Raw genomic sequence first — 22,445 nt, forward strand, 5'->3', positions numbered from 1 at the left:
GAAAATAAATGTATTTTTTTCAATTTGATGCAAATTTGTTAAACATTCTTAGAGTGATCTGCCCCTAGTATATAAGCCACTTAATTTCAATGTGTCATACATATGAAATATAAGTGTGGAATCGGTTGGAATTGACGTGTTTTTTTCTTGACAAACTAAATCTAAGTGTCAATATAGTTGCGGAAATATCAAGTGTGAAAGTGTATCTTCGTCAATACACAGTATTAATGATATTGTTACAATATTTCAATCCCATTTGAAATCCACATCTTCAATACAACTTTTTTCCATTATACGTACAATACTTTTGTCAATCTCAATACTCCCTTATAATGTCAAAAATATTGAACATAACCCTAATAAAAAAAAATTATACACGAACTTTAACCCATATAATCCAACGATTCCACATATTGTTTGGATTATACCCTGAACAGGTCGTTAGGCTCTTGGATCATAAGATGTTTATTAGGGAAGGCTCGAATAGAAATGTATAGTAACAAAACCATGATTTTCACTGTGACAGTACAGTAATTTTACAATAATTTACAGTAAGTTTTAGTGTTTTGCTACAATACAAAAACAATAAACTTTAACGTTTTTACAGTAAATTTCAATGTAAAATAGAATTTTACAATGAAAAAGGGGGGTGGTTATGTATCTTAACATTAAAAAAAATCAATTTTTCTCCATACATTTTTTTCTCGAACACAGTAAAATTTAATGTGAATGCACTGTATCAGTTTTTTGCTGAACAGTGAAATTTATTGTTACATGAAATTTTATTGAAAATCTACTGTGAGAACTTATTGAAAATCTACTGTGAGAACTTTGCAACGAACAATGTTGAAACAGTAATAACTATAATATTTATTGTTTTATGATTGTTTGTAGGGTAAATGCTATTGTAAAATTCTATCCGGGGGGGGCACTTTTGACGGAACGGAATATTTCGCACAAATGATTTTGAATCATTCTCCGTGCATCATTTTTTATTTTCCCACCTTTAGTAGAGAAACTAAAATAACCTTGATACATGCGCTGGCAGCCCTGTCGGAAAAACTTCACCGATACGGAAAAGTACGAGAGCGCTTCATCGCGCGAGTGTCAGTGAGTGAAAAATGTAGAACCTGCGGATCGTTCCAGATTCCGTCTATGAAAAGTTGGAAAACCAACCCAGATTTACTTGAAAATTGTCGCCACGCACGCCAGAAACGCATATCTAGTGGAACTCGCAACGTAGTGCACAGAATTCCTACGGTAAATAAGTGTAAAGAGTGCCTGACCACTTGAAAAAAGTCGGACCTTTTGCTTCGAGGATCGCCTGTATCTTGTGGGTGCGTGCGGTGAAGTTACATGAGGGTGGAGTTAGAAGAGTAATAATTTTTCTCAACCGCGGGAAGCTCTGCAATCGTGTACGTGAGAGAAAAGTATCGTATAGTATTCGTGCGGAAGTGTTTGTTATTCTTTTCCAGCCTCAGTGTTGGCAGCTCGGTCAGAAAAGGTCGACGAGTTTTGTTATTCAATTTCTGGTGATAAACATTAATATTTTACTACAAACTCTTCAGCCAAAGAAATTATTTGCTTTGAAAATTATCAAATCTTGCCGTAATTTTACACTAAAGGGACGTCAGATTCCCCACAAACACCTTTGTATTAATAAATATTCCGCTTGCTGCCGAAGAAATACGCTGAATGATTATTCTTTTCAATGGGTAGTCTACGGAAATAATACATCCTATACCAGCTAATAGAATAATCAACCATCGGCAATTGCTTGCTACTGAGACAACGCAATGAAGATCTGCATCAACCGTACCCTATCGATTTACACCTTCCGCATCTGGCATGATGAGCTGGGTGTTGTTTTTGCTGTCACACGAACCTTATCTGTTAGAAGATGGCAAACTTGCATATTTGATTGGCATGTGAATATTGATTCATATCAAATTGTGCTATCGTGTACGGTATCATTTTTTTATTTTAAAGCTTGGATAATTTTTTTTCCTGGCAGGAATAGGATGAGTTAATTAAATAGTCTAAAGTTGGATTTTGGTGTTTCGAATTCATCTCGTCAGTTACTGAAACCAACGTGGGCCAATGAGACAAATTCAAACTAGCGCTAATTTGATAGATAGGCACTAAATCCTTAAAGGTACTTTAGTGAACGTTCAAGCAACTGCTTGATCCCGGACGGCAAGCAAAAGAACTAAGTTTTGGATTGGAAACCTAGCACTGCACTGCAAGGTTAATTTCCTAAAGGACCAAAAATGGATTGAACAAATTTGTTCATCAGGATAAAACAGTTGGCTTATGGCGTTTTCGTTACGCTACACCGTGTAGCCGGTGCTACACTCTTTCAAACTTGGGTGTAATCCAGGCTCCTGCCAGGTGGTCATTTTTTCCTAGTCAACATCTGCCTCTGTTTCAAAACAACCCAATGCATGTGTCCTTGACCTGACAAATCGATCATGAATCGACCAAAGGGCCGAAGTCGCAATGATATCGAATCGAAAAAAATAGCTTTGAAAATTCGGTTCAGAAAATTAAATCGTATTTTAACAGTGTTTGCATACTGCGCTTTCAAATGTATTGAAACACTTTGAAACAATACTAGTTTTCGGAAGCATAACTAAAATGTTTTATATAATAACGTTTTCGTTGATAAAATTGAAAACAGATTGTTTCGCCGAGTGTTGTTATGAAATGTTGATTAGGCCATTTTTGAGTCGCCCTCTTGTTTTGACGACCCTCAATTTCGCCCTGCAGTGTCGCCAAAAAACAAAAATCAAATGTGGCTTTCGCCGTGCTCGCTGGAGGGGAAAATTTGTTATTCCCCCTGGGCGTAACAAGCACTTGGTTTTTGTTTAGGGCGATTCCATTTACGGACCTTGTAAACAATGATGCTGTCAATTTCGCCTGTATACACTACCTTAGAAATGCAGAGGCGTAACCCGCCTGGCATTTTGTTTACAGTTGAAAGTCGGATGCGCCGTTTTGTTTTTTATTGATTTTCCTGAAGTGTGGAATATTTATAAATGAGTTTTTATATTTTTTATAAAGTATTTTTACTCCTCTTTCAGATATTAATCAAATCTCTGTTTGTGTACATTTGTTAGTTTCGCCCATTTGTCGGTTCATGATCGAAATGGTACAACCACCAGGGTATCGTTAATGCTAAATAAATTACAATTACAAGAGCATGGGCAAATCACCGTTCTGATATACGTAAGCTAACAGTATCATTCATGGCGAATCAGACCAAATTCTTCCCATCATGGCCACCAAACAGTGTCAATTGAATTTGAAGAATTGGAAGGCTGAAACTGTCAAGATGTGTGGGACGGGAGTTGACTTCTAAATCAGGACAGTGAGCCATCAGCAGGCGAACCGTTGGCTTATCGTGCGAAGCCGTCGTTCGAGAAAGCCAAGCCTGCTACAGAACCGTCTTTGGATATACCATATTGTAGAGCAGTGAAGCAGAGCAGATTAGGACAACAGTGGTACTAAGGCAGATCGTGGCCAAGTGAAATCACCAGTTCACAAGCGCAGTCCATAGCGGGGACTTCGATTACGACGAAGCAAAGCACCAACATTATTCGTACAATTTCCCAACGGCTCACACGTAACTTCAGCGTTCCCGATACGAGAGAACTTAAAGCATAAGAGTCGACGTGAAATGAAGTTTTCTGGGTTTGCCGCTTAGTAGAACAAGAGAAATTGAAACAGTCGTCCTGCTATGCCGGCAGGATTCATCCTAATTAGTCCAGGTGTTTGTTTTTTTGACTTCGCGTCTTCAGAACCACGGCACTTGACAAATGCTCTGGGCTGACGCTAAGTCCAAAATTGGAAACACTACTTGTGAACTCACTAAACGATTTCTACCTTACGATGTCCCGTAAGTAAAGAGGTTCTGTTTGCTGACGAGACCTAGTAAAATCGGACCTTGTTTTCAGCTAAGCAGGCCAATGCTAGCAAATGCTATATTACTCCCTAAGGAGAAAATTGGTTCAAAACCGTCTTTATGCATGAAGGGCACAAAACCTATCTATAATTAGTCCAGGTGTTTGCGTTTCGATTCATCCTGCTAAACACGAGCTTCAGCTCTTAAAAAAAAGCCGTTTCTCATTCGGATCATTGTCGAGATACCGTGAACAACTTAACTGCCTTCCCACCTTGACAGCGGTTTGTAAAACCATACAGAAGCCGGAAGGGCAGACAAAGGAGGCACGCCGTTTTCGGGGCAGGAGAAGCTGAGCGCGGAAACGTAGCACCGAGCACAGGAAACCTTCGAGCATTACGTAGTCTATGTATTATAGAGTTCCGTACAGAAGAATGCGTAACACTTATAGTTACTATATTCATAGTTAGACGGAGACACTTTGCGGAGCCAATTGAACATGTTAAATGCTGGAGCCAATCGAGCATGTCACATAACATGTTCTTTTCGGATGTTTATAGAAAAGGTATTGTGATTATGGTTATCAATTATTTTACTTTTTCCTTGTGTTATCGAGCGTAGAGAAAAGAAAATGAACAAAAAAAATCTGTAACGCCAAGACATATTCGTATAAGTATGAAACCACATCATATCATCGGATACGTGCATGTAAAGTTCTTGCTGACGACATCAACAGTGAAACTATTAAGCTAGAGCTTGAACATTTGCATGGGATGCCAGTGTTTTCTTCCTGGAATAAGAGCTGCCAGTTTTCCGGCTTTTGTGTCCGCCTAACTATGAATATAGTAACTATAGTAACACTACATAAAATCTCGACGACTTCTGAGCGCCAGAACCCGCAGTTTTTGCTGTAACTTTGAGTGACTTCAACCGAGTTACACAATAAATTAATACGGAGTGAATAGAAAACTTACTGTTTCCAGCACTTTATTTATGTTACCTACTCTTCCATGCAATTTATTGTACTTTGTTACAAAAGAGTATAGTAAACTGAATAATGTGTTTTGTTTAATCGATTGAAATATTTTGCCATAGTTTTTATCAACACTAATTCTTTTCTTGTATGTTGTCCGAAAGAAAAAATTTTGTTTACTTTGCTCGATACATGGTAAAAAACTACCCATTTTAAGTATTCAAATTGCCCATTTTCGAAAGTTATTCGAGCTGTCAAAAAATGGGTATTTTTTGTTTCTAACAATTTTTATCCATTTCACAACTACTCGATGAGGTAATGTCAATTGATCTTAACATTGAATGAAAAATCCTTAAGAATTATTTCAAGCGAGTTAACCTGCAATGTTGCAGAGAAACCACGGCCTTTCCGATTTTATAATCTTTATTCTACGAGGATTATAAAATCCCTAAAATTTTAGATTTACATTAGTTAGTATTTAGTTGAATAGGTAAATTCTTTCGTTTAGTGCCTTCTTAGGCTTCTAATTGTTTCCTCCTTGGTAGTTTACTCCACGTATTAGCCACTGTAAGTTAGGTTAGGTTTTAGCGATTATTCACAGGATTGCTGTGTCATGTTTTATGTTACCTCTAATCTGGTCGTGTTCTAGGCTAGACCAAGTATATTAAGGGCGATTAGAAATAATACAGTCCGCTATTTAATACCTGCATTAATTTTAAGTAGATCGTAAGTTCATGAAGTTTTAGTTTAAGTAATTCACGTTTTGTACCTCAATTCAATATCGAAATATCTTTAAATCACCTTTAAATACCGTCTTTAAATACCACTAGATTTTAGTTTACTTGTAGCCTATAAGTTAGATGTAGTATAATATTTCAATAGTTTTAAGTTTAGTAGTAAATTTACCGTTTTAACACCATCGATCACTAGATTCTAAGACGTAAGCTAAGACCGTTTTTATAATTCTTTGATTTGACATTCTCATGAGTCATTGCCTATTGGCTGACGTTTAGTTTACTTGTACGGTACGGGTAAAGAAGATTAATTGTGGACGAGGGGCTTTGTAGTAACATGCAAACTAAGGATCGTAGCGGAACGTGCAAATTATCGGCCTGCATCGGAGACCGTGTAGGAAACGGAACATTTCGCAATGCTCCGAAAACAACGGCTGTTTAGACTACTGAGGATGTTGCAAATATGCACCAGTTCGTCATTTTTAGAGCAGCCAAAAGATCCAGCCTTCAAAAATATATCCAGTTGGCGGTTTTATTTTGTTAAGGAGTTTTGGAATAGGATCTCCATCTAGATTTCTATAAGGAGACAATAATGTGAAATGAATGTTATTTTATTTTCTTTTAAATTTAGAAATAATTCTATTGACAGTATTTTTCATCCTGGCGCGATTTTCACGAATGGGTATTTTTTACGCGTTTTGTTGTAACAGTTCTGCGAAAAATAATCGGTAAAACATACACTGCCGTTCTACGCCCAATTGTCCCATGTTGCAAAACTGGCAACTGAGAAAAACGCGATTGAAGATGAAAATTGTATTAGCCATCTGGAGGGATACGGTGTAACAAATAAAGCTTTATTGTCCAAAATTACGTTCATGGCAATCGTTTTCATTATAATCAGTCCAGTTTTTTATTATAGAGATTCAATTAACGTTAGTTTTTAAGAAAAATGTTAAGTGGGACTGTTATACCGAGAAATCGAACGGAAACCGGAAAGTTCTACGCATATCAGTCCCATAACGATCTATGTAAATGATGCTCATAACTCATTTTTTTTACAAAAGTGTATGTCGTGAGTTTTTCTGTTACTCGGGAGATTTGTTGCTTTATCAAAATTGGACATAAGGTAAAGTACCTATTTTTACACTATTTAGAAGGGTACCTCACAAGATCATTAATTACTCTGCCTACACTCGATGGAGTGCATTAATTTGGCATTCACAACCTTGCTTCGTTCTTAAGAACCAATCTAATAACACAAATGGCCTAAAAACGATGAAATGCTAGTGTTTGATCGCAACTAAAGTTCCAATCGAGTGCTCCAATTGTCGCCCTACCATTTGATCCAATTTGTTGAACAAAGATAGCAAACGCTGCACTAACCAACGGCTTCAAATGGGTAGCGTGATAATAGAAACATTGCGAAAATAGACTCGTCATCCTAGATGCGTTCGCCATGTTATGCAAGCGACGATAGTAATGAAGAGCTTTACAGGATTGTTCTCACTGCTGGGATTAATATTGCCACTGCCATCTCTTTTTTATTGAACCTGTATTTTTCCATCAATTTTTTCAGTGCCCGACATCTAGCGTAATGTACTTCTTAACTAAACGCTACGTAATTATTCTTTTATTGTGCACTTTTTTGGGATTTTTGTTAGTGGGACAATTATGCGTAGAATATCAACAATGGGACAAACAGACTTGGTATTTTTTCACGAAGTCTTCGAACAAACTTTATGATTTGGATGTGACCAAAAAGCCAAAAAGCAACATGGGACAATTATGCGTAGAACGGCAGTACACGAAACTATAAAATAACCTACAGAATAAGTTCTTTTAACTTAAATTTAAGTACTTTTGAGATGTGCGTCGCTTTCGCACTTATTAGTGTTGTCAAAAACAAAACGAGAGATTCGACTCAGTCGAGGTCTTCCGTGCAGTAAGGTACTTTTTAGTTGTTTCGGGTATACTCAAAATTAGGTAAGTTCAACTTAAATTTAAGTAAATTAAACTCAAGGTTGAGTTATTATTTTTGCCGTAGTTAAATGGAAACTACCTTCAACACGGTTTACCTAATTTTACCTTCCTGCACGATACCACGAGATTGAGTCAAAAGTACTGAATTTTAGGTAGTTTTTCGGTGGCGTGTACCCAGGTTGACGTACAAGGTCTATACTCATTTATGGGTACAAACTCTACCCATTTAATGGGTTATTCCACTTTTATTGAAAATGCATAGTTTTCTACGCATTAATGGGTACTTTATTTAATCAGTGTGGTCGAACATTTAAATATGAACAACGCCTTTGGGATTAAGTTTTCCGAGTGAGCCTGAGAAAAACGTTACACAGGTCGACAGATGTCTCGGCTCGCAAGATACAATGGGTAGGGGCCGTACACTAATTACGTAAGGCTTTTTTAGAGCTTTTCAACCTCCCCCCAGAGAAGAGTTCGTAAGATTTTGGTGAACTCCCCCTCCCCCCACATAAGATCTTATCATGATTATCGTAATTCATCAAATAATAAGATAGCGAAAATGATATGTATAGAATTATTACAAGGAAACTCATGACAAAATTTAACTGTAATCATATGCAGAATTTTAATTGCATGCTAATCTCTCCCAGTAGACAGAATAACTGTTGTCAGATATTCAGTAACTCCAATTTGGTCCACATGATCTGCTTTGCTATATTCCACTTCCTTTGAATCTATTTTCTTGTGATGTAGAATTTAAGAGTTTATAACCTCTTCTGGCATGAATTTATTCTGAGTTCCAGCTGTGACGCTTATCGTACGCATAGCTCCGAGTTAACCATCTTCGAATTTTCTTAAATTAAAATTACAGCTCACACTCTGGAAATATTCGACACTCAAGATCTTTGGTATGGTGAAACATTTTCCAGATACCTTGCGGGTTTGAATCGAACGTTTGAAAAGAACAAAGTCGGTCTAACAACACGAAGAGTATCAACACTTCCTAACTTGTAAGGCATATTGTGACTCCAGTTCCCGAACAGAAAAATGTACAACCAAGAGCCAAAAAAAATACTCATTGTTTGATATACAAAGATTATATGGTACAAATGAAAATAGTTCCCTTTTCTTAATAAAAAGAATATTTTCCTTATGGATTTAATTTTTTAAACTTGCTTTATGATATTACGTAAGAAAGGACAAACCCTCCCTCCCCCTCAGATAAGAATTTGTAAGATATTTTGAAACTCCCCCTCCCCCCATATGCCCTTACGTAATTAGTGTAGGCACCATACTACTCTCGAAGGCAAGTCGATTCAGGGAGCATATCGAGCCAAATTCATAATTGGGCTGGGTTTTTATAAACGATTATTTCTCGGGCGGATTTTTAAAAGGCCGTTAGGAACAAAAGTAAACAAACTAAGTTATCTGCACTAAACCACTCTTTCCTAACCTTACTATCGTATTGATTGTATCACACGAATACGATTCTTCAAAAAGGGCAGGCTACCAAATTATTAATTAAATTAAAAAAACGTCATATGCTTCATTAACCATATTTTTTCAAGCAGCGTATACGTCCTTTTGATATCCCACGGTCGTATAAACATCAATATTAGAACCGCATCAGTGTGGAGATACGCTACCCAAGTAACCACTAAGCCGTGAAAATAGCATCAATTCGATTCTATAGTCGCTTATAGATCAAGGGTAGCAGAGCTTATAGGTTCAATATCGTACTTTAGTGCTGCTTAAGGTTCAAGTTACCTTTTTTAAGCATGTGTTAGAATTGAACGCTTGGTAGTGTGCTTGGGAAAATTTGTGTTCAGCTTTGCCACCGGATTATCCATTTAAACCTTTTTTAAACTCAAAAAGAAGAATATCAGTCGATTTATTAGATCATCACGATTCAATTCATGCAAAATACCTGCTGGAAAAACCATCGGCTTAGCTAAATGGTGCTTTTGAAAAAGTGGCTGTGGTTTTTTCATTGCGCAGTTGTGTTGCGTACCCCAGCTCGGTGTGGTAGTGTGATAAAAAATCACAGCCACTTTTTCAAAAGCACCATCCAGCTAAGCCGATGGTTTTTCCAGCAGGTATTTTGCATGAATTGAATCGTGATGATCTAATAAATCGACTGATATTCTTCTTTTAGAGTTTTGAAAAGGTTTAAATGGATAATCTGGTGGCAAAGCTGAACACAATTTTTCTTACGCATACTACCAAGCCTTGAGGTAACTTGAGCCTTAAAGGCCAGTTTTGGCGAAATATTCGGCTGATATACTGCATACTCCTACTTTTTCCACCGCGCCTATGGAGATATGTCAAAACAATTTGTGGTGGGTAGAACCCACTGGTTGGGAAAAACAAAACAAAAACAGGGAATAAAAAGTTTTTCTGGTTCTTTTTTGCATGGTCTTTCTGTCGCATGCACCGTTTGATTTTTTTGCAGTACGGAGTACGTTCCAGGCTCGAACGTCTGCCTTTAGAAATTTGGAAATTACTTTGTTCGCGCTTGCCGTTTGATCCATTTAGGAGTTGGTTAATCTAATTGATATTTGTCGTTCTTAAATTAATAGACTGATTATACTTATAATTGGGCGCAAGGTTTTGATCATATTTTTTAAAACTATCATTAGATGTATACTAAATTGAAACAAATCATTGCAATGTACCATATTTTATGGCTCGAAGGTTTTGTGCCCTTTAATCTGTTTACGACGGTATGCTCAAACCTGGGAAGCTGATAAGGTTTCCTATGCTTACAATGTGTCTCATATCATATTTGTCTTAATTTGGAACTTATTGTTTAGAGTAATATAAATGTCAACTATAATAGGCATTAAAATGGCATCGGTTACCGTATCTGGCTTATAGCTATAGGGTTTATAAGCTCTATAATAGAGCCTCATATACCCATATACGACCTGTTTTAATGCTTAAAATTCGTAGTGTTTATGAGCATTTGCAAAGTCTGTATAGAACCTATAAGCATCGAAAAGCTGGAAAAGGTAGGAGTAGGCAGTATATCAGCCGAATATTTCGCCAAAAGTGGCCTTTAAGCAGCATTAAGTACGATACTGAACATTTAAGCTCTGCTACCCTTGATCTATAAACGACTATAGAATCGAATTGATGACCACCTTGACTGACGTTGTTTTTACATTCATGCCCCCGGGAGAATTTATGTCTTGTATTTTCATCAATTTTTCCTAAAAATCTGGCCCCAAGATATAAGCAAAATTGTTTTGCTCTGGGATGGGACCTTCGGATAGATGTTCTCTTCTTAAGTTTCCTGTTCATTTTATCTTTTATCTCACATAGCCACTCTTTCTGCCTCGCATATTTTAATTGGACTGGCTGCATTCGACAGTACTTCTTGGTTGCATTTGGCCATAATTTTTTTGCTATTCGCATGTCTCGTCACAGGTGTTGGTAAATTAGAATGAGTTTATAACCCAATTTTCCAATACAACAAAACCATAAATTAATCAAAAAAGTTTGTTCTTACCAATATTTTCGTTAAACACACTGACATTAATAATTTTATGGTAAGCATTAGAAAAACTCTAGTAAGAGAACTGTGGAGAGAAAAACAGAATTTTTGGCAACGTATGCCCCAGTATTGTATGGCAACACGTCCAATGTTATAAGGATAGGCAATAGGTTTGTTCCAGTACCAGGAGAAACTGTAAGTACTCCGGAGCAAACAGGGAGAAAATCGTTCCTGTACTATCTTCTTCTCTTTTTTCTTCTTCTGGTGGCAAACCGGAGTGAAAAGGAGCAAGAATTTTTTGCTCCGGAGCAACAGGGAGTAACTTCCATGTACTGGAACAAACCTAATGTTCGATTGGATTCGTTTTTTGACAGCTGAACGCGAATCCAATTCATCCAAAATGGAGTCTCCGCAGTTCTCTTTCTAGAGTTTTTTCTAGTAAGCATTTATAGCAAGATCCATCACCTGTCAGGACTCATCAGAAATTGAAGTCAGAGTTCGGATTGATTTCACCGGAAAACCTAACAGAATTCGGTTGGTTTGATTGAAATGTCACATGCCAAGATGTATAGTATAATGTGTACACTGATTAACAAAAATATGCATAGTTAGCATACTTTCTATACTCGTCTCTTTTATTCTGCTGTGATTTTTGTCAGCATTTAATGAGTGGATAGACCGAATATGTCAAATGCATAAAATTTACGGCAGAAGAAACGAGAGGCAAATAGAAAAGTGTGCTATCGATGCATAAATCTATACCGTTTATTCAAAACGTAATATCTAACAAATGTAAACAAACTGAGTTTATTATGCAAAATAAAAGCTAAGCATTGACTCTTTATCGTCCACAAATAATAGAGAAAAATGACAGCTCTTTATATGTTAATTTAATCTTAAGTCAAAATGTCACATATAGTATACTAAAGCTTTGCTAATATTTTGAAGATGTGATGTTTTGCGTTGTGATGTTTCTCCAAGTCGACTGTAGTTAGTATGTTTTTCCAATGCCAAACCTCATATCTACACTCTCGGTTGCAATACAGCACATGAAGTATATCACAACTACAAGCCCGTCTCTCTAAACGTCACAGTAAAATGTGTCATCTACAAACGGAGTTGCCAAGACCACATATGTAAAAGAGCATAATAGCAAAAGTGATCGGCAAAATGTAATAAAATAATAGTTATCAATTATTTTCCTATTATCTTCGCGAAAAACATGTAATATGCTTATACGATCCTGCAATGAGTAAATGCAGAGGTGATAGTACAATTAATAGCCTTCTGTGTGCTTTAATTGTTAAATAAATTTAAAATTTGCAAGAAAATTTTTGCACGCGATTTTCTCCGTTTCACGTTTCTGTTAGATATGACGTAATGAAAAAACGCTCTAGAAATAAATTTCTACGTGTAGGTATCCATACACGGAAATGAAAACAACCCGCAGAATAAGTCCTTTTAACTTAAATTTAGGTAGTTTTGAGTCTTGCGTTGCCTTCGCACTTATTAGTATTGTCAAAAATAAAGAGAGAGATTCGACTCAGTCGAGGCTTTCCATGGAACAAGGTACTTTTGAGTTGTTTGAGGTATACTCAAAATAAGGTAGATTTAACTTAAATTTAGGCATATTTAACTCAATGTTGAGTATAAAAAACCTGTCAATGAGTTGTGGTTTTTGCCGTGGTTAAAGGAAAACTACCATCAACACGGTTTACCTAATTTTACCTTATTCCACGATACCCCGAGATTGAGTCAAAAGAGCTCAACTTTTGGTAGTTTTTCGTATCCGTGTATATCTCTATAGTCTTAAGGGGTTATATATTGTCGCTGTTGTGCTATTTTATGACATACGCCATTTTCGGGTAAACTGAGTTAGATATGCCACATTACTTGTCGAAAAAATCTCTACAAAGTGGAGTTTTCAGAATTTTTACATTCTGCTTAGTTACTGAGATATAGCGAGAAACGTGCTGAGAAATTTTCAATTTTTTGCTTCAAATGACTGTCTGGGGAGTGGCTCAAATTATCGTGATACATAAGATGTTTTTATGTGTAAAACTATCTGAGAAACACAATGGCATACTCATTTTCAAAAGAAAAAATGCATTTTTTTCTCATACGAAGTGTGAGAAAAATGCAGTTTTAGTTTTAAACTGGAAATTTAGCATATTTGGCAACACTTTTGCCAAAAGTTACTATTTTTTTTTATAGATTCCCTGACTAATTTTCTTCAAAATGCATCTCACCGATTGTTTATAGACCAAATGAAGCCAAAAATATGAATAAAAGTTTATAATTGATGGTTTTTTTCTATGGAAAATTTTCCATGCGCGATTATGACACGCCATACAAATTTTGTCATCAATACACAGCTATGACACGTGTGAGTGCGACTTTTGTTTACATTTTTGGTAAATTTAGAGAAAATTTTCAATAGGACGTAAGTAACAATGAGAGATTCTCTTTGAGGTCTTTCTCTTCTGTTCATTACTCGGCCATTTCAACATTTACTACTCTACTCCTTGCATAATATTGTAGTAAAAACCGTCGGCTTTCGATATGTACTGGAAAATTAGTACAAAGTGTTGTAATGACGTCGTAATAAACGAAAGAGAAAGTAAACAAAGAGAGGCTCTCAATGTTACTTACGTCCTATTGAAAATTTTCTCTAGAAATACTCGCGCCATAGTCAACCGATCTTCGTAATATTTTAAAGATTATTACAGAATAGATAGAAGCATCAATCATATTCATTGAATTGATTCTACCATTTATAAGTTTCACGATATTTAATGTGAAACTTTAAAAATTGTGTTCTCGAAATGTGCTAAATGGCGCTTGTCATGAGATATCACAACAGCGACGATATGTTGAAGTTGGTCAAAAAATCGATTTTTTGTATTCTTTTATCTTAAAGTGTAGGTTCTTAAGAATGTTATCCCAAACTTTTATAGAAGCAAAGTTATAGCGTTTTTCATCTTGCTCCCTTGCGAAGACCTGGCTTATACTTGAAGCTTCAAACGCGTTCCGTCCCAAAAACGTTTTTGCGGGGATTAGGATTGCCGAAAGAGTTTTCAAACGATTTCAAAACTTTGTTTAAATTGTTTGCAATTTAACTGCCGAGTCCTTGAACGATTTCTTTTTTTCGTCTAAATTTTCAAATAAATGTTATGAATATTTTAATATTTTTTTCGTGTGAAAATAGCTGATGACAACTTCTTTGTTTTTGACAACCACATTTTTTGCTGTAGCTTTGAGTGACTTCAATCGAGTTACACAAGAAATTCATTCGAAGTCAATTGCAAACTTACTATATCGTGGCTTAATTACACTATTCATAATATTCTTCCATGTAATTTATTGTACAAAAGAGTATAATTACATAAATTAATTAAGTATATTGTTAAGTCGATTGAAATATTTTGCCATATTATTTCTACAATTCTAAAAGTTTTCTTGCATGTCCTCCGGAAGAAGAATATTTGTTTACCTTGCAAGATAGGTAGCCACTGACATGTTCGATAGGTAGCGATTAGTAGATATTTAGCGTTACTTTCATACCTCTGAAAATAAACAAAGCCTTTGGTATTGAGCTATTTCAATCTTTTATTTGGAGGTAAACAAATCTTTTACCCAGAAAATTGGAAGAAAAGAGGCTTCTGGGCTTAAGGGATGGACAGTATAGTGTAGAAGGCGAATGAAACGTATCTTATTTAGTGCGCCTGAAAATAACGCTTTCTCTGTTTTGTACGGCATTGTAGTTGTTTGTTTTAGCAGAAATCAAGTGACCAACAATTAAAACGCTGAAGTGATACAGGTATGGATCAGTGCTATTTTAGGGGGGTTTAATTTTTAATAAAAAATCATGATATCTCATTGGTAAACCCGACACAAAATGGTACTTTCGAAACAATAAACGGTGCTTTTATTTCAAGTTTGAACGGTAGGTTACGGCACAGACGTTGGTGATAAGATCTCTCAAACAGCTTGCGTTGTATAACGAATGCATGTTGCGGAAAATTCAATTGGAAAGCTACCAGTTGCGGGAGACCTCAGTGTCATTGACAAACTAATTTCTGAATTTAAAGTATCGGTCCATTGAGTTTCAATAATTTCTTATAATCTTCTGGAATCTTTCTGATGTTTGCCTTATGCCTTATACATTGCGCATAGAGAATAGAACAGAACTAACTGACGTTTCTACTTTTCATCGATTTCTGGTTTCCTTATAAACTCGATTAAAATCTAACTAACTCTATTGAGAAGAAGAAGAAGAGAAACTGTAAATGGTTTTAATTTAGAGGTAAACAAATCAAATGTACCCAGAAACGAAAAGAAGCTTCTGGGCTTAAGGAGTGTATTATAGTGAAACGTATCTCATTTAGTGCTTCTAAAAATAACGGATTTAGACAAGAAAATCATGAAATCTTAATGTGGGTTGAGATTGCAGTCACAGATAGTGTTACATGATTGTTGTATTTCGAAACATTTAATGGTTGTTATGAAAACCGTGTATACCTCTGCATTTCCACGTTTGCCACGAGAAGGAGTTTTGTTAATAGGATGGAGTAAAGAGTTACACAAAGGCAAATACCTTGTTTAAGTGATACGATTCATGCAACGCTCTGATGTGATACCATGTGTTTATTGTTCTGGGCATCCGACTGCCGAGAATTTATAATAGATTTACCGCTTGTTGAATTAATTTCGGAATGCACAATTTGTAAAAGAAACTTCAGCTCCGGACCACCAACGATCAGAAGTGTTTGAGTACTTATGTTTAATTGAATCAAATGGCAGGCGAACGATTTTATTGATTGGCATTAACTGGTGGAAGTTACATACGACAAAATATGTGCAATTCTGAATATAATTAAAATTTAATTTTAATTTAAAATTTAATCATTTAATGAAGACTGCTTAATTCTTTGCATTCAAATAAAACAGGAAAAAAATAGTTGCATAACCAAGGGGGTTAAAAAAAGGGCAGTAAAGTTGAAAAAATCGCATTGTTCATGGGAATATAAAAATAGCACGCACATCTTCTTCGTTGGCACACAGTCAGTGAGTGCGGGTTCTACCAGAATTAACTGCCAGTTTGTGGTTAGCTAGTCTCTCTTCCGGCATACGCACTACATGTCTAGCCCACAGTAATCCGACGTGTTTTAACAGCCTTTCGATGTCAGTATGTCTGTATACTTGGTACAGTTTGCTTTCTTCAACGCCAACGCCGAATGTTCGAACAAACAAACATTCTACAATTATCTCATTTGTAGCGCAGGTTGATGGTAACATACCACAATAATAACAACTCGAGATAATATAATCAATCGTTGGAATGATATATCTATCTGTTGATATAAAATAAATTCAACAATAGTGACCTTTCGGTGTGTTTCACTAGGTTGATTATTTACAACATACATATTTTACCTTGAGTTGGGATAGTTAAACCTAAAAGTCCGACTTAGTTGATAAGAATGTTTACCTTATAATTAACAAGGTTTTTTCTGTTGCAGAGTACCATCAAGTGATCATCGACAGATACATTTCCAAATTGGAAAGAAGATCAACGCTCCAACGCACCGCCAACGATGTCGGTGAAAGTTTTCTTCGAAATAGGCCATGAAGCATCGCTGAAAAGCCGCGTTACGCCGGAGGGCTACACGCACGACTGGGAATTGTTTGTGAGAGGTTACGACAACAATGACATTAGCCACTTTGTCGATAAAGTGATTTTTAATCTGCATGAATCGTTTCCTAAACCGAAAAGAGGTATGTTACAGCATCGTATGTACCGTCCCAGTTTACTAAATATCTTCTTTTTTATTTTAGTGGTCAAAGAACCTCCATACGTGGTGAAGGAAGCTGGATACGCCGGGTTCATACTACCTGTTGAAATATATTTCAAAAATAAAGGTGATGAGCCGAAGAAGAAGGTGTACACGTACGATCTTGATTTGCAGTCGTACAAAATTCAGAGAGAAGAGTACATCGTGACTAACCCTTCAGATGATTTCAAGCGCAAACTTCTTAAAGGTGGAGGGGTACAGCTAAACAATTCGTTGCCTACGTCGTCAGCTTCGGCAGATTATAAAAATCGGCACAGTAACAGCGGTGGTAGCGAAAAAACCACCTCGTCACAAGATAAAAAGTATAAGAAAAACTCAAGCGATGACTCGAAAGTTCAGAACACATTCGCAAATCTCTTCGGACCTCCGATCACCAAAGGTAGCAGTAAGGTTTCGCCTGATCCAAAGCAAAACTTATCCTCGTCATCCAGTAAGACTTCGCCGAATACAGCTGCAAGCGTTAGCAACAGCAAGAGTCAGCAGGCGAATCAGAAAAGTGATCGCGGTAGCTCAAGCTCCTCGTCCAAGGACAAGGATAAAAATGAGAAGGAGAAATCTTCCAAACATAAGCACACTAGTCCCAACAAAGAAAAAGAATCAAAAAAGTCAACGAGCGAAGAAAAGCATAACAAAGAGAAGAAAGATAAAAGCCACTCTAAAGACCGGGATAAGACGAAGGAAAAAAGTTCCAGCTCGTCTTCAGCGTTTTCGAAAATGCCAGCTAGTCCAAAGAGAAACAGTTCCGCATCAGCAGCTGCAACAGCACCACTACCCTTACCTTCGACTAGGACTAATAGTCCTTCGTCGAAACGACATGCCTCGCCGGCAGCACCTCCACCAGCCGCAAACCCTGCCGCCGTGAGTAGTGGCGCTTCAAAATCGGAGGAAAAAACCTCAAACAAGCATAACAGCGAAAAAGAGAAAAAGAAAGATAAGAAAGAGAAAAGAAGCTACGATAAGGATAAAGAACGCGGCGACAAGAAGGATCGGGAGGTGAAAAAAGATAAAGAACATCAGAAGAGTGTTGATAGTGCTTTGGATAAGCCAAAATCTGATCTCATTAAACCCAGCAAGTTGGATGCGGTTAAACTGGAATCTAAAATGCACTCAAAGGAGAAGAAAATCTCGGATGAACCACTGAAACAGGCAACGGTTGAAAGTACTTCGATACAATCACAGACAACAGTTGCGACACCGTTGGTGCAGGAGGTTCCAAAGAGAATAGAAAAGTCTGAAACAAAGGAAAAGGAGAAAGAGGAACGGAAACACAAACATAAGAAGAAGGATAAATCTAAAGACAAGGAAAAGGATAGATCTTCCAGCAGTAAAGATAAAAAAGAGAAGAAAGATAAGGAAAAATCCTCAAGCAGTAAGTCGGCGTTTGCGACTCCTCCAACTAAAGAACCTGATGTTGCATCATCAATAAAACCTGCAAAATTAATAGATCCCGTCAAATCTGTCCCACAGGAAAGGGAAAGCCCTAAGTCAGCACCGGCGAAAAGTGCACCGTTGAACGCATTATTAGCGGTGCATCGTGGTGGCAACAGCAGCGACTCAGAAGCAGACAGTCCACCTTCGTTGGGTCCTGATAAGGACTCAGAAAACTCCAACAGCAGCATAACAGAATTGCTTGCAGCAAGGCCTCCTTCGGCTGCTTCATCCAGTGCGTCTTCCAGCATAACGAGGCAGCCGGAACAAAGGTACATAACGGAACCTCCGCCTGCCGTGGAGCCACAAAAACCGGAAAAGACACACCACAGAAGCAAGAAAGAAAAAGTGAAAAACGTTTCATCTGAGAACAAAGAGGAGAGTAAAAAGCGAAAACGAAGGAACAAGGATGCTGATAATGATAAAGATAAGGATAACAAGAAAACGCCAGCAGTGGTACCGGCAGCGGCATCCGCTGTTCAACGGAGTCCTTCACCTCCAACACCTCCTCCGACATTGATGGAACCACCGGCCAAAATACCCAAACGGGACGACCACTATAAACGAGATGAATCGTCCCCAGTCCCAAATAATAACAACTCCAAGATTCTGCCTACGGAGGATAACGGAACTACATCGTCATACTATAACAATAATAACACCTCAGCAGCACCGATGGGTGTGCCTGCACTGCCGCCTCCCTCCGCACTGCCGCAATCGAATAGTTCCAACAGTGCAGCCACCATGACCAGTCTGTCCGGTGACTACATGTCCGAATTAAAGGACCTGCAGCACAAAATTATGACCCTGCAGGATAACAGCGAGTTGCAGCGAGTGGTGGAGATGATCGCTGCTACCGGGTGTTACGAAATTACCAGTGCAACGTTTGACTTCGATCTGTGTGCACTGGATCGCCACACGGTCCAACGGTTGCAGGAATTCTTCGCGACATCTTGCTCATCCTGACAGTAGAACCCTTCGTTGTGCACAGCACCATCGGATCAACAGCTGTAAGTTCCTTCCTCGTTCTTCTCGATCTTTCGAGGGTTTGTTTTTACACTCCTACCGGTAACTCATCAACCGTAGATTTCCTTCAGTCTGCCTTGTCTTATTTTAACTTATTACATTTTATTTGTCATGTTATTTATTTCCTCCCATGGTTGAAGGCTTCAAGTCAGCTTTTTAATCGAGTCGTCTTTCCGAATGTGAGTGGATAAGCATAAATTGAGTGTGATTTGGCGTAAAAGTACCGGAAAAAAAGCATCCGCGCTTATAATTCACACACTGGTGTAATTTTATGGCAAGCACGAGAAAAGTTTACACAAAAATGTACAAATTAAATTTGATCGTCTGGTAAGGTGTGTTATCGTGGTACGGGTTTTTACCAGAATCGGTAGGATCTTCTACACTTGTATACTTGTACATAAAATTTATTATAGGTTTAAAAGTACATAATTGTATGTAAAAAAGTAACGTACTGAACATGGACAAAATTGGAACAAGTTAGAATAAATTTACTTTAAGCATTAGAACAGAAAAGGAACAACACTTAACGGGAGATGGATGCTCAGATGAAGCAGCAGTCTAACGAGAAAGGCCACAGTGGTGTCCCCCGGGATAATTATTTTATATGGGTTCTCCATATTGAAATATGGATCTAAAGTACGACATGAAGCCTTTGTCCAGTGACGTATGTTTCGTGGAACATACGACAGGTCTGTCATTCTGTCTCTTAGAATATTCAAAATTAAGAACTTAAGGTTAAATGTCGCAATGGGCTTTATCAATAAAATATGAATTTTAAATATAGTTTTAAAATAAATTTGCCATACTTTGATTTCGTTCCATAGTCCGACATGTAGAATCGATAGAAAATAGACCCATCGGAATACCCGGTAGACACTATCGTGGCCCCCCCAGCACATGGTTACACAATACTCACAAAACAGACGGGATTTGCTATCATGAATTAATATCGCGATATCATTTTATGCCATTAGAATTTTTCATGAAACAACATTCAATCTTTCAAATTTAAAATTAATTAATGAATGTAATCCAAGCATTTTACAGGAGCAAACCAACCTCTATAGTTTTCGCGTGTCTGAAAAAGAATACTGCAACTCCACCTTATACAACCGCATTTCTCGTTTCTATAGTTGCTTTGCTGTGGTATATTGCCTGGAATTGCTTTCTCTGTGCGCTACTCTTATTTAAACCGTCTACTAACACAATTTTGTGACGGAATTGCAAGACTGAAAAATAAAATTCAAATTTCTAACGAGGAGGAATTGTGTATGATTTCACGTCCAGGAATAATCTTTACAGGTTCCTCAAAGGCATGATTTAGGTGTGAGGTTTGTTTGACAAAAGTTTTGAAAGAATAGCTCTGTAGTGAAGATTGTGGGTATGCAGCCCTTAAAATACAACATCCACAAAATCTATTTTTTTTTCTTCACCTAGATCATTGCGATCACACGGTGGATCAAATCTCGCGTGTTTTTTGTAAACGGCCAATAAGCATACTGTCAAATTTCACTTTGAGAGAATATTCTGAACAAACCGTAACTCGCCAAGAGTGGACGTTGGCATTTTATAAAAGAGAAAAGTTTTCTCTTTCGTTTAATGCTGTCACTAATAATCGGCGATTGATGGTTTGGCCAGAATTTCCTCTCAAAGTGAATTTTGACAGTATGCTTATTGGCCCTTTTCAAAAAACACGCGTGAAATGTTCACAGTTGACAGGACTTGAATCTCGAGCGTGCGATCGAGAATCCATTCTTTACATTTATCTGTATAAGAAAAACCAAGAGATGGGTTCGATGGGAGTACTGTTGAAGCATGAATAATTCAATATAATCATGTCAAATTGATAGATAAAACCTGAACAACACGTCATTCTTACGCCATTTCAATTCACAAAAGGGAAAATTGGATTAAACCAATTTGCGCATTAAAGACAAGACCTAAATTAAATTAAGATTGATTTTTGTGTTTCTAATTCATTTCGTCAGTAACTAGCGCCAGCTGGGTGCTAGTTACATGATGTATCTAAATTAGTACCCAAATTAGCACTAGGTAGACACAGAAAATCCAAACAGTTCACGGCTACTTCAGCCGACTTGTCCCGAGAAATATCCCGCGAGGCAAATACAAAAGCTCTGGTTCGCTGACGAGAAGTCAGAAACGAACTGTTGTCCTTTTGGCTAGGAAACCAAAAGTTTCAAATGCGCTAATTGTAGCGAAAACCATAAATCGAATTTCTGGGCTTGTCCTGTTCAAGAGCCTGGCATTATGCAAATCAATCCCAAAACGCATTAAACTAATTAACGTATTAAGGACATAAGACTTCATTTGATTTTTGCGTTTCGAATTAATCTCGTCAATCCGTGAAAGTGGTGCTACGGAGGAAGTAGCTCCTGAAGCACGTGGATACAGGTACTCCCCGGAACAGGTAACAGACGATTGAAACAACGGAGACGAGAAGACGTTGGTCACGACTCATTTAATTGTGGATGAGTGCCAATGGCGAAGGCTACGTGGACGATGCTGAAGGAGCACCACGAGAAAAGCAACCTTGGGCAGCATGTGACCCTTCTCCGACAGATTACAAACCAGAACTTTAAGGTAGACGATACTGTGGATGCGAAAATCGAAAAAGTGAGTGGACGTCACGAAAATTATGGTTTCGGGATGCAAGAATGCCTGCAGATGGCGCTAATACTGCGGGGACTTCCAGAGTCGTTCAATCCTTTGACGACGGCATTGAAGGCGCAGAACAAAGATGAGTTTACCCTGGAACACATGAAGATGAAACTGATGGGCGACACGGTCAAGCTTCGAAAACATTCCGGTTGTGACGAGGACGTGCTACGCATGAGCGATCATAGTGCATCACAGAATAGCGTCATCTGCTCTCATTGTGGAAAGCCCGAGCATCTGAAGCGGAATTCTATGGCGACGGCAAAGCAGAACATGAGGAGACAAGTCGTTTGTGATCCTTTATGATGCGGTCCGATAGACTGTTTATCCAGTGATTTGGATGCCCTTAGGAACAGTGCTTCTTACGGCGGGTGTC

The 22,445-nt window shown here is 37.6% G+C and overlaps 1 protein-coding gene and 1 long non-coding RNA gene across 4 annotated transcripts; one reads left to right on the top strand and one right to left on the bottom strand.

The window, feature by feature from the left end:
- Window positions 1–1,082: 1,082 nt before the first annotated feature.
- On the top strand, window positions 1,083–20,204 carry LOC131684997 (protein AF-9). Of its 3 annotated transcripts, none has more exons than XM_058968319.1 (3): window positions 1,083–1,260; window positions 16,607–16,862; window positions 16,923–20,204. In XM_058968319.1, exons 2-3 carry the CDS (start codon window positions 16,682–16,684, stop codon window positions 19,331–19,333), a joined length of 2,592 nt encoding a protein of 863 aa, XP_058824302.1. In that variant the 5' UTR covers window positions 1,083–1,260; window positions 16,607–16,681; the 3' UTR covers window positions 19,334–20,204. The 3 variants fall into 3 exon arrangements, with proteins under 3 accessions (XP_058824302.1, XP_058824304.1, XP_058824303.1); XM_058968321.1 differs by lacking the exon at window positions 1,083–1,260 and adding an exon at window positions 1,267–1,337; XM_058968320.1 differs by lacking the exon at window positions 1,083–1,260 and adding an exon at window positions 1,276–1,415.
- On the bottom strand, window positions 5,384–5,952 carry LOC131685011 (uncharacterized). The gene is made up of 3 exons (XR_009304721.1): window positions 5,644–5,952; window positions 5,502–5,578; window positions 5,384–5,439 (listed from the first exon to the last, which is right to left on the bottom strand). It is a non-coding gene; the product is annotated as an uncharacterized LOC131685011 (long non-coding RNA).
- Window positions 20,205–22,445: the final 2,241 nt, after the last annotated feature.

The sequence above is a fragment of the Topomyia yanbarensis genome, chromosome 2 (genome assembly GCF_030247195.1).
Source record: "Topomyia yanbarensis strain Yona2022 chromosome 2, ASM3024719v1, whole genome shotgun sequence".
Lineage (NCBI taxonomy): Eukaryota > Metazoa > Arthropoda > Insecta > Diptera > Culicidae > Topomyia > Topomyia yanbarensis.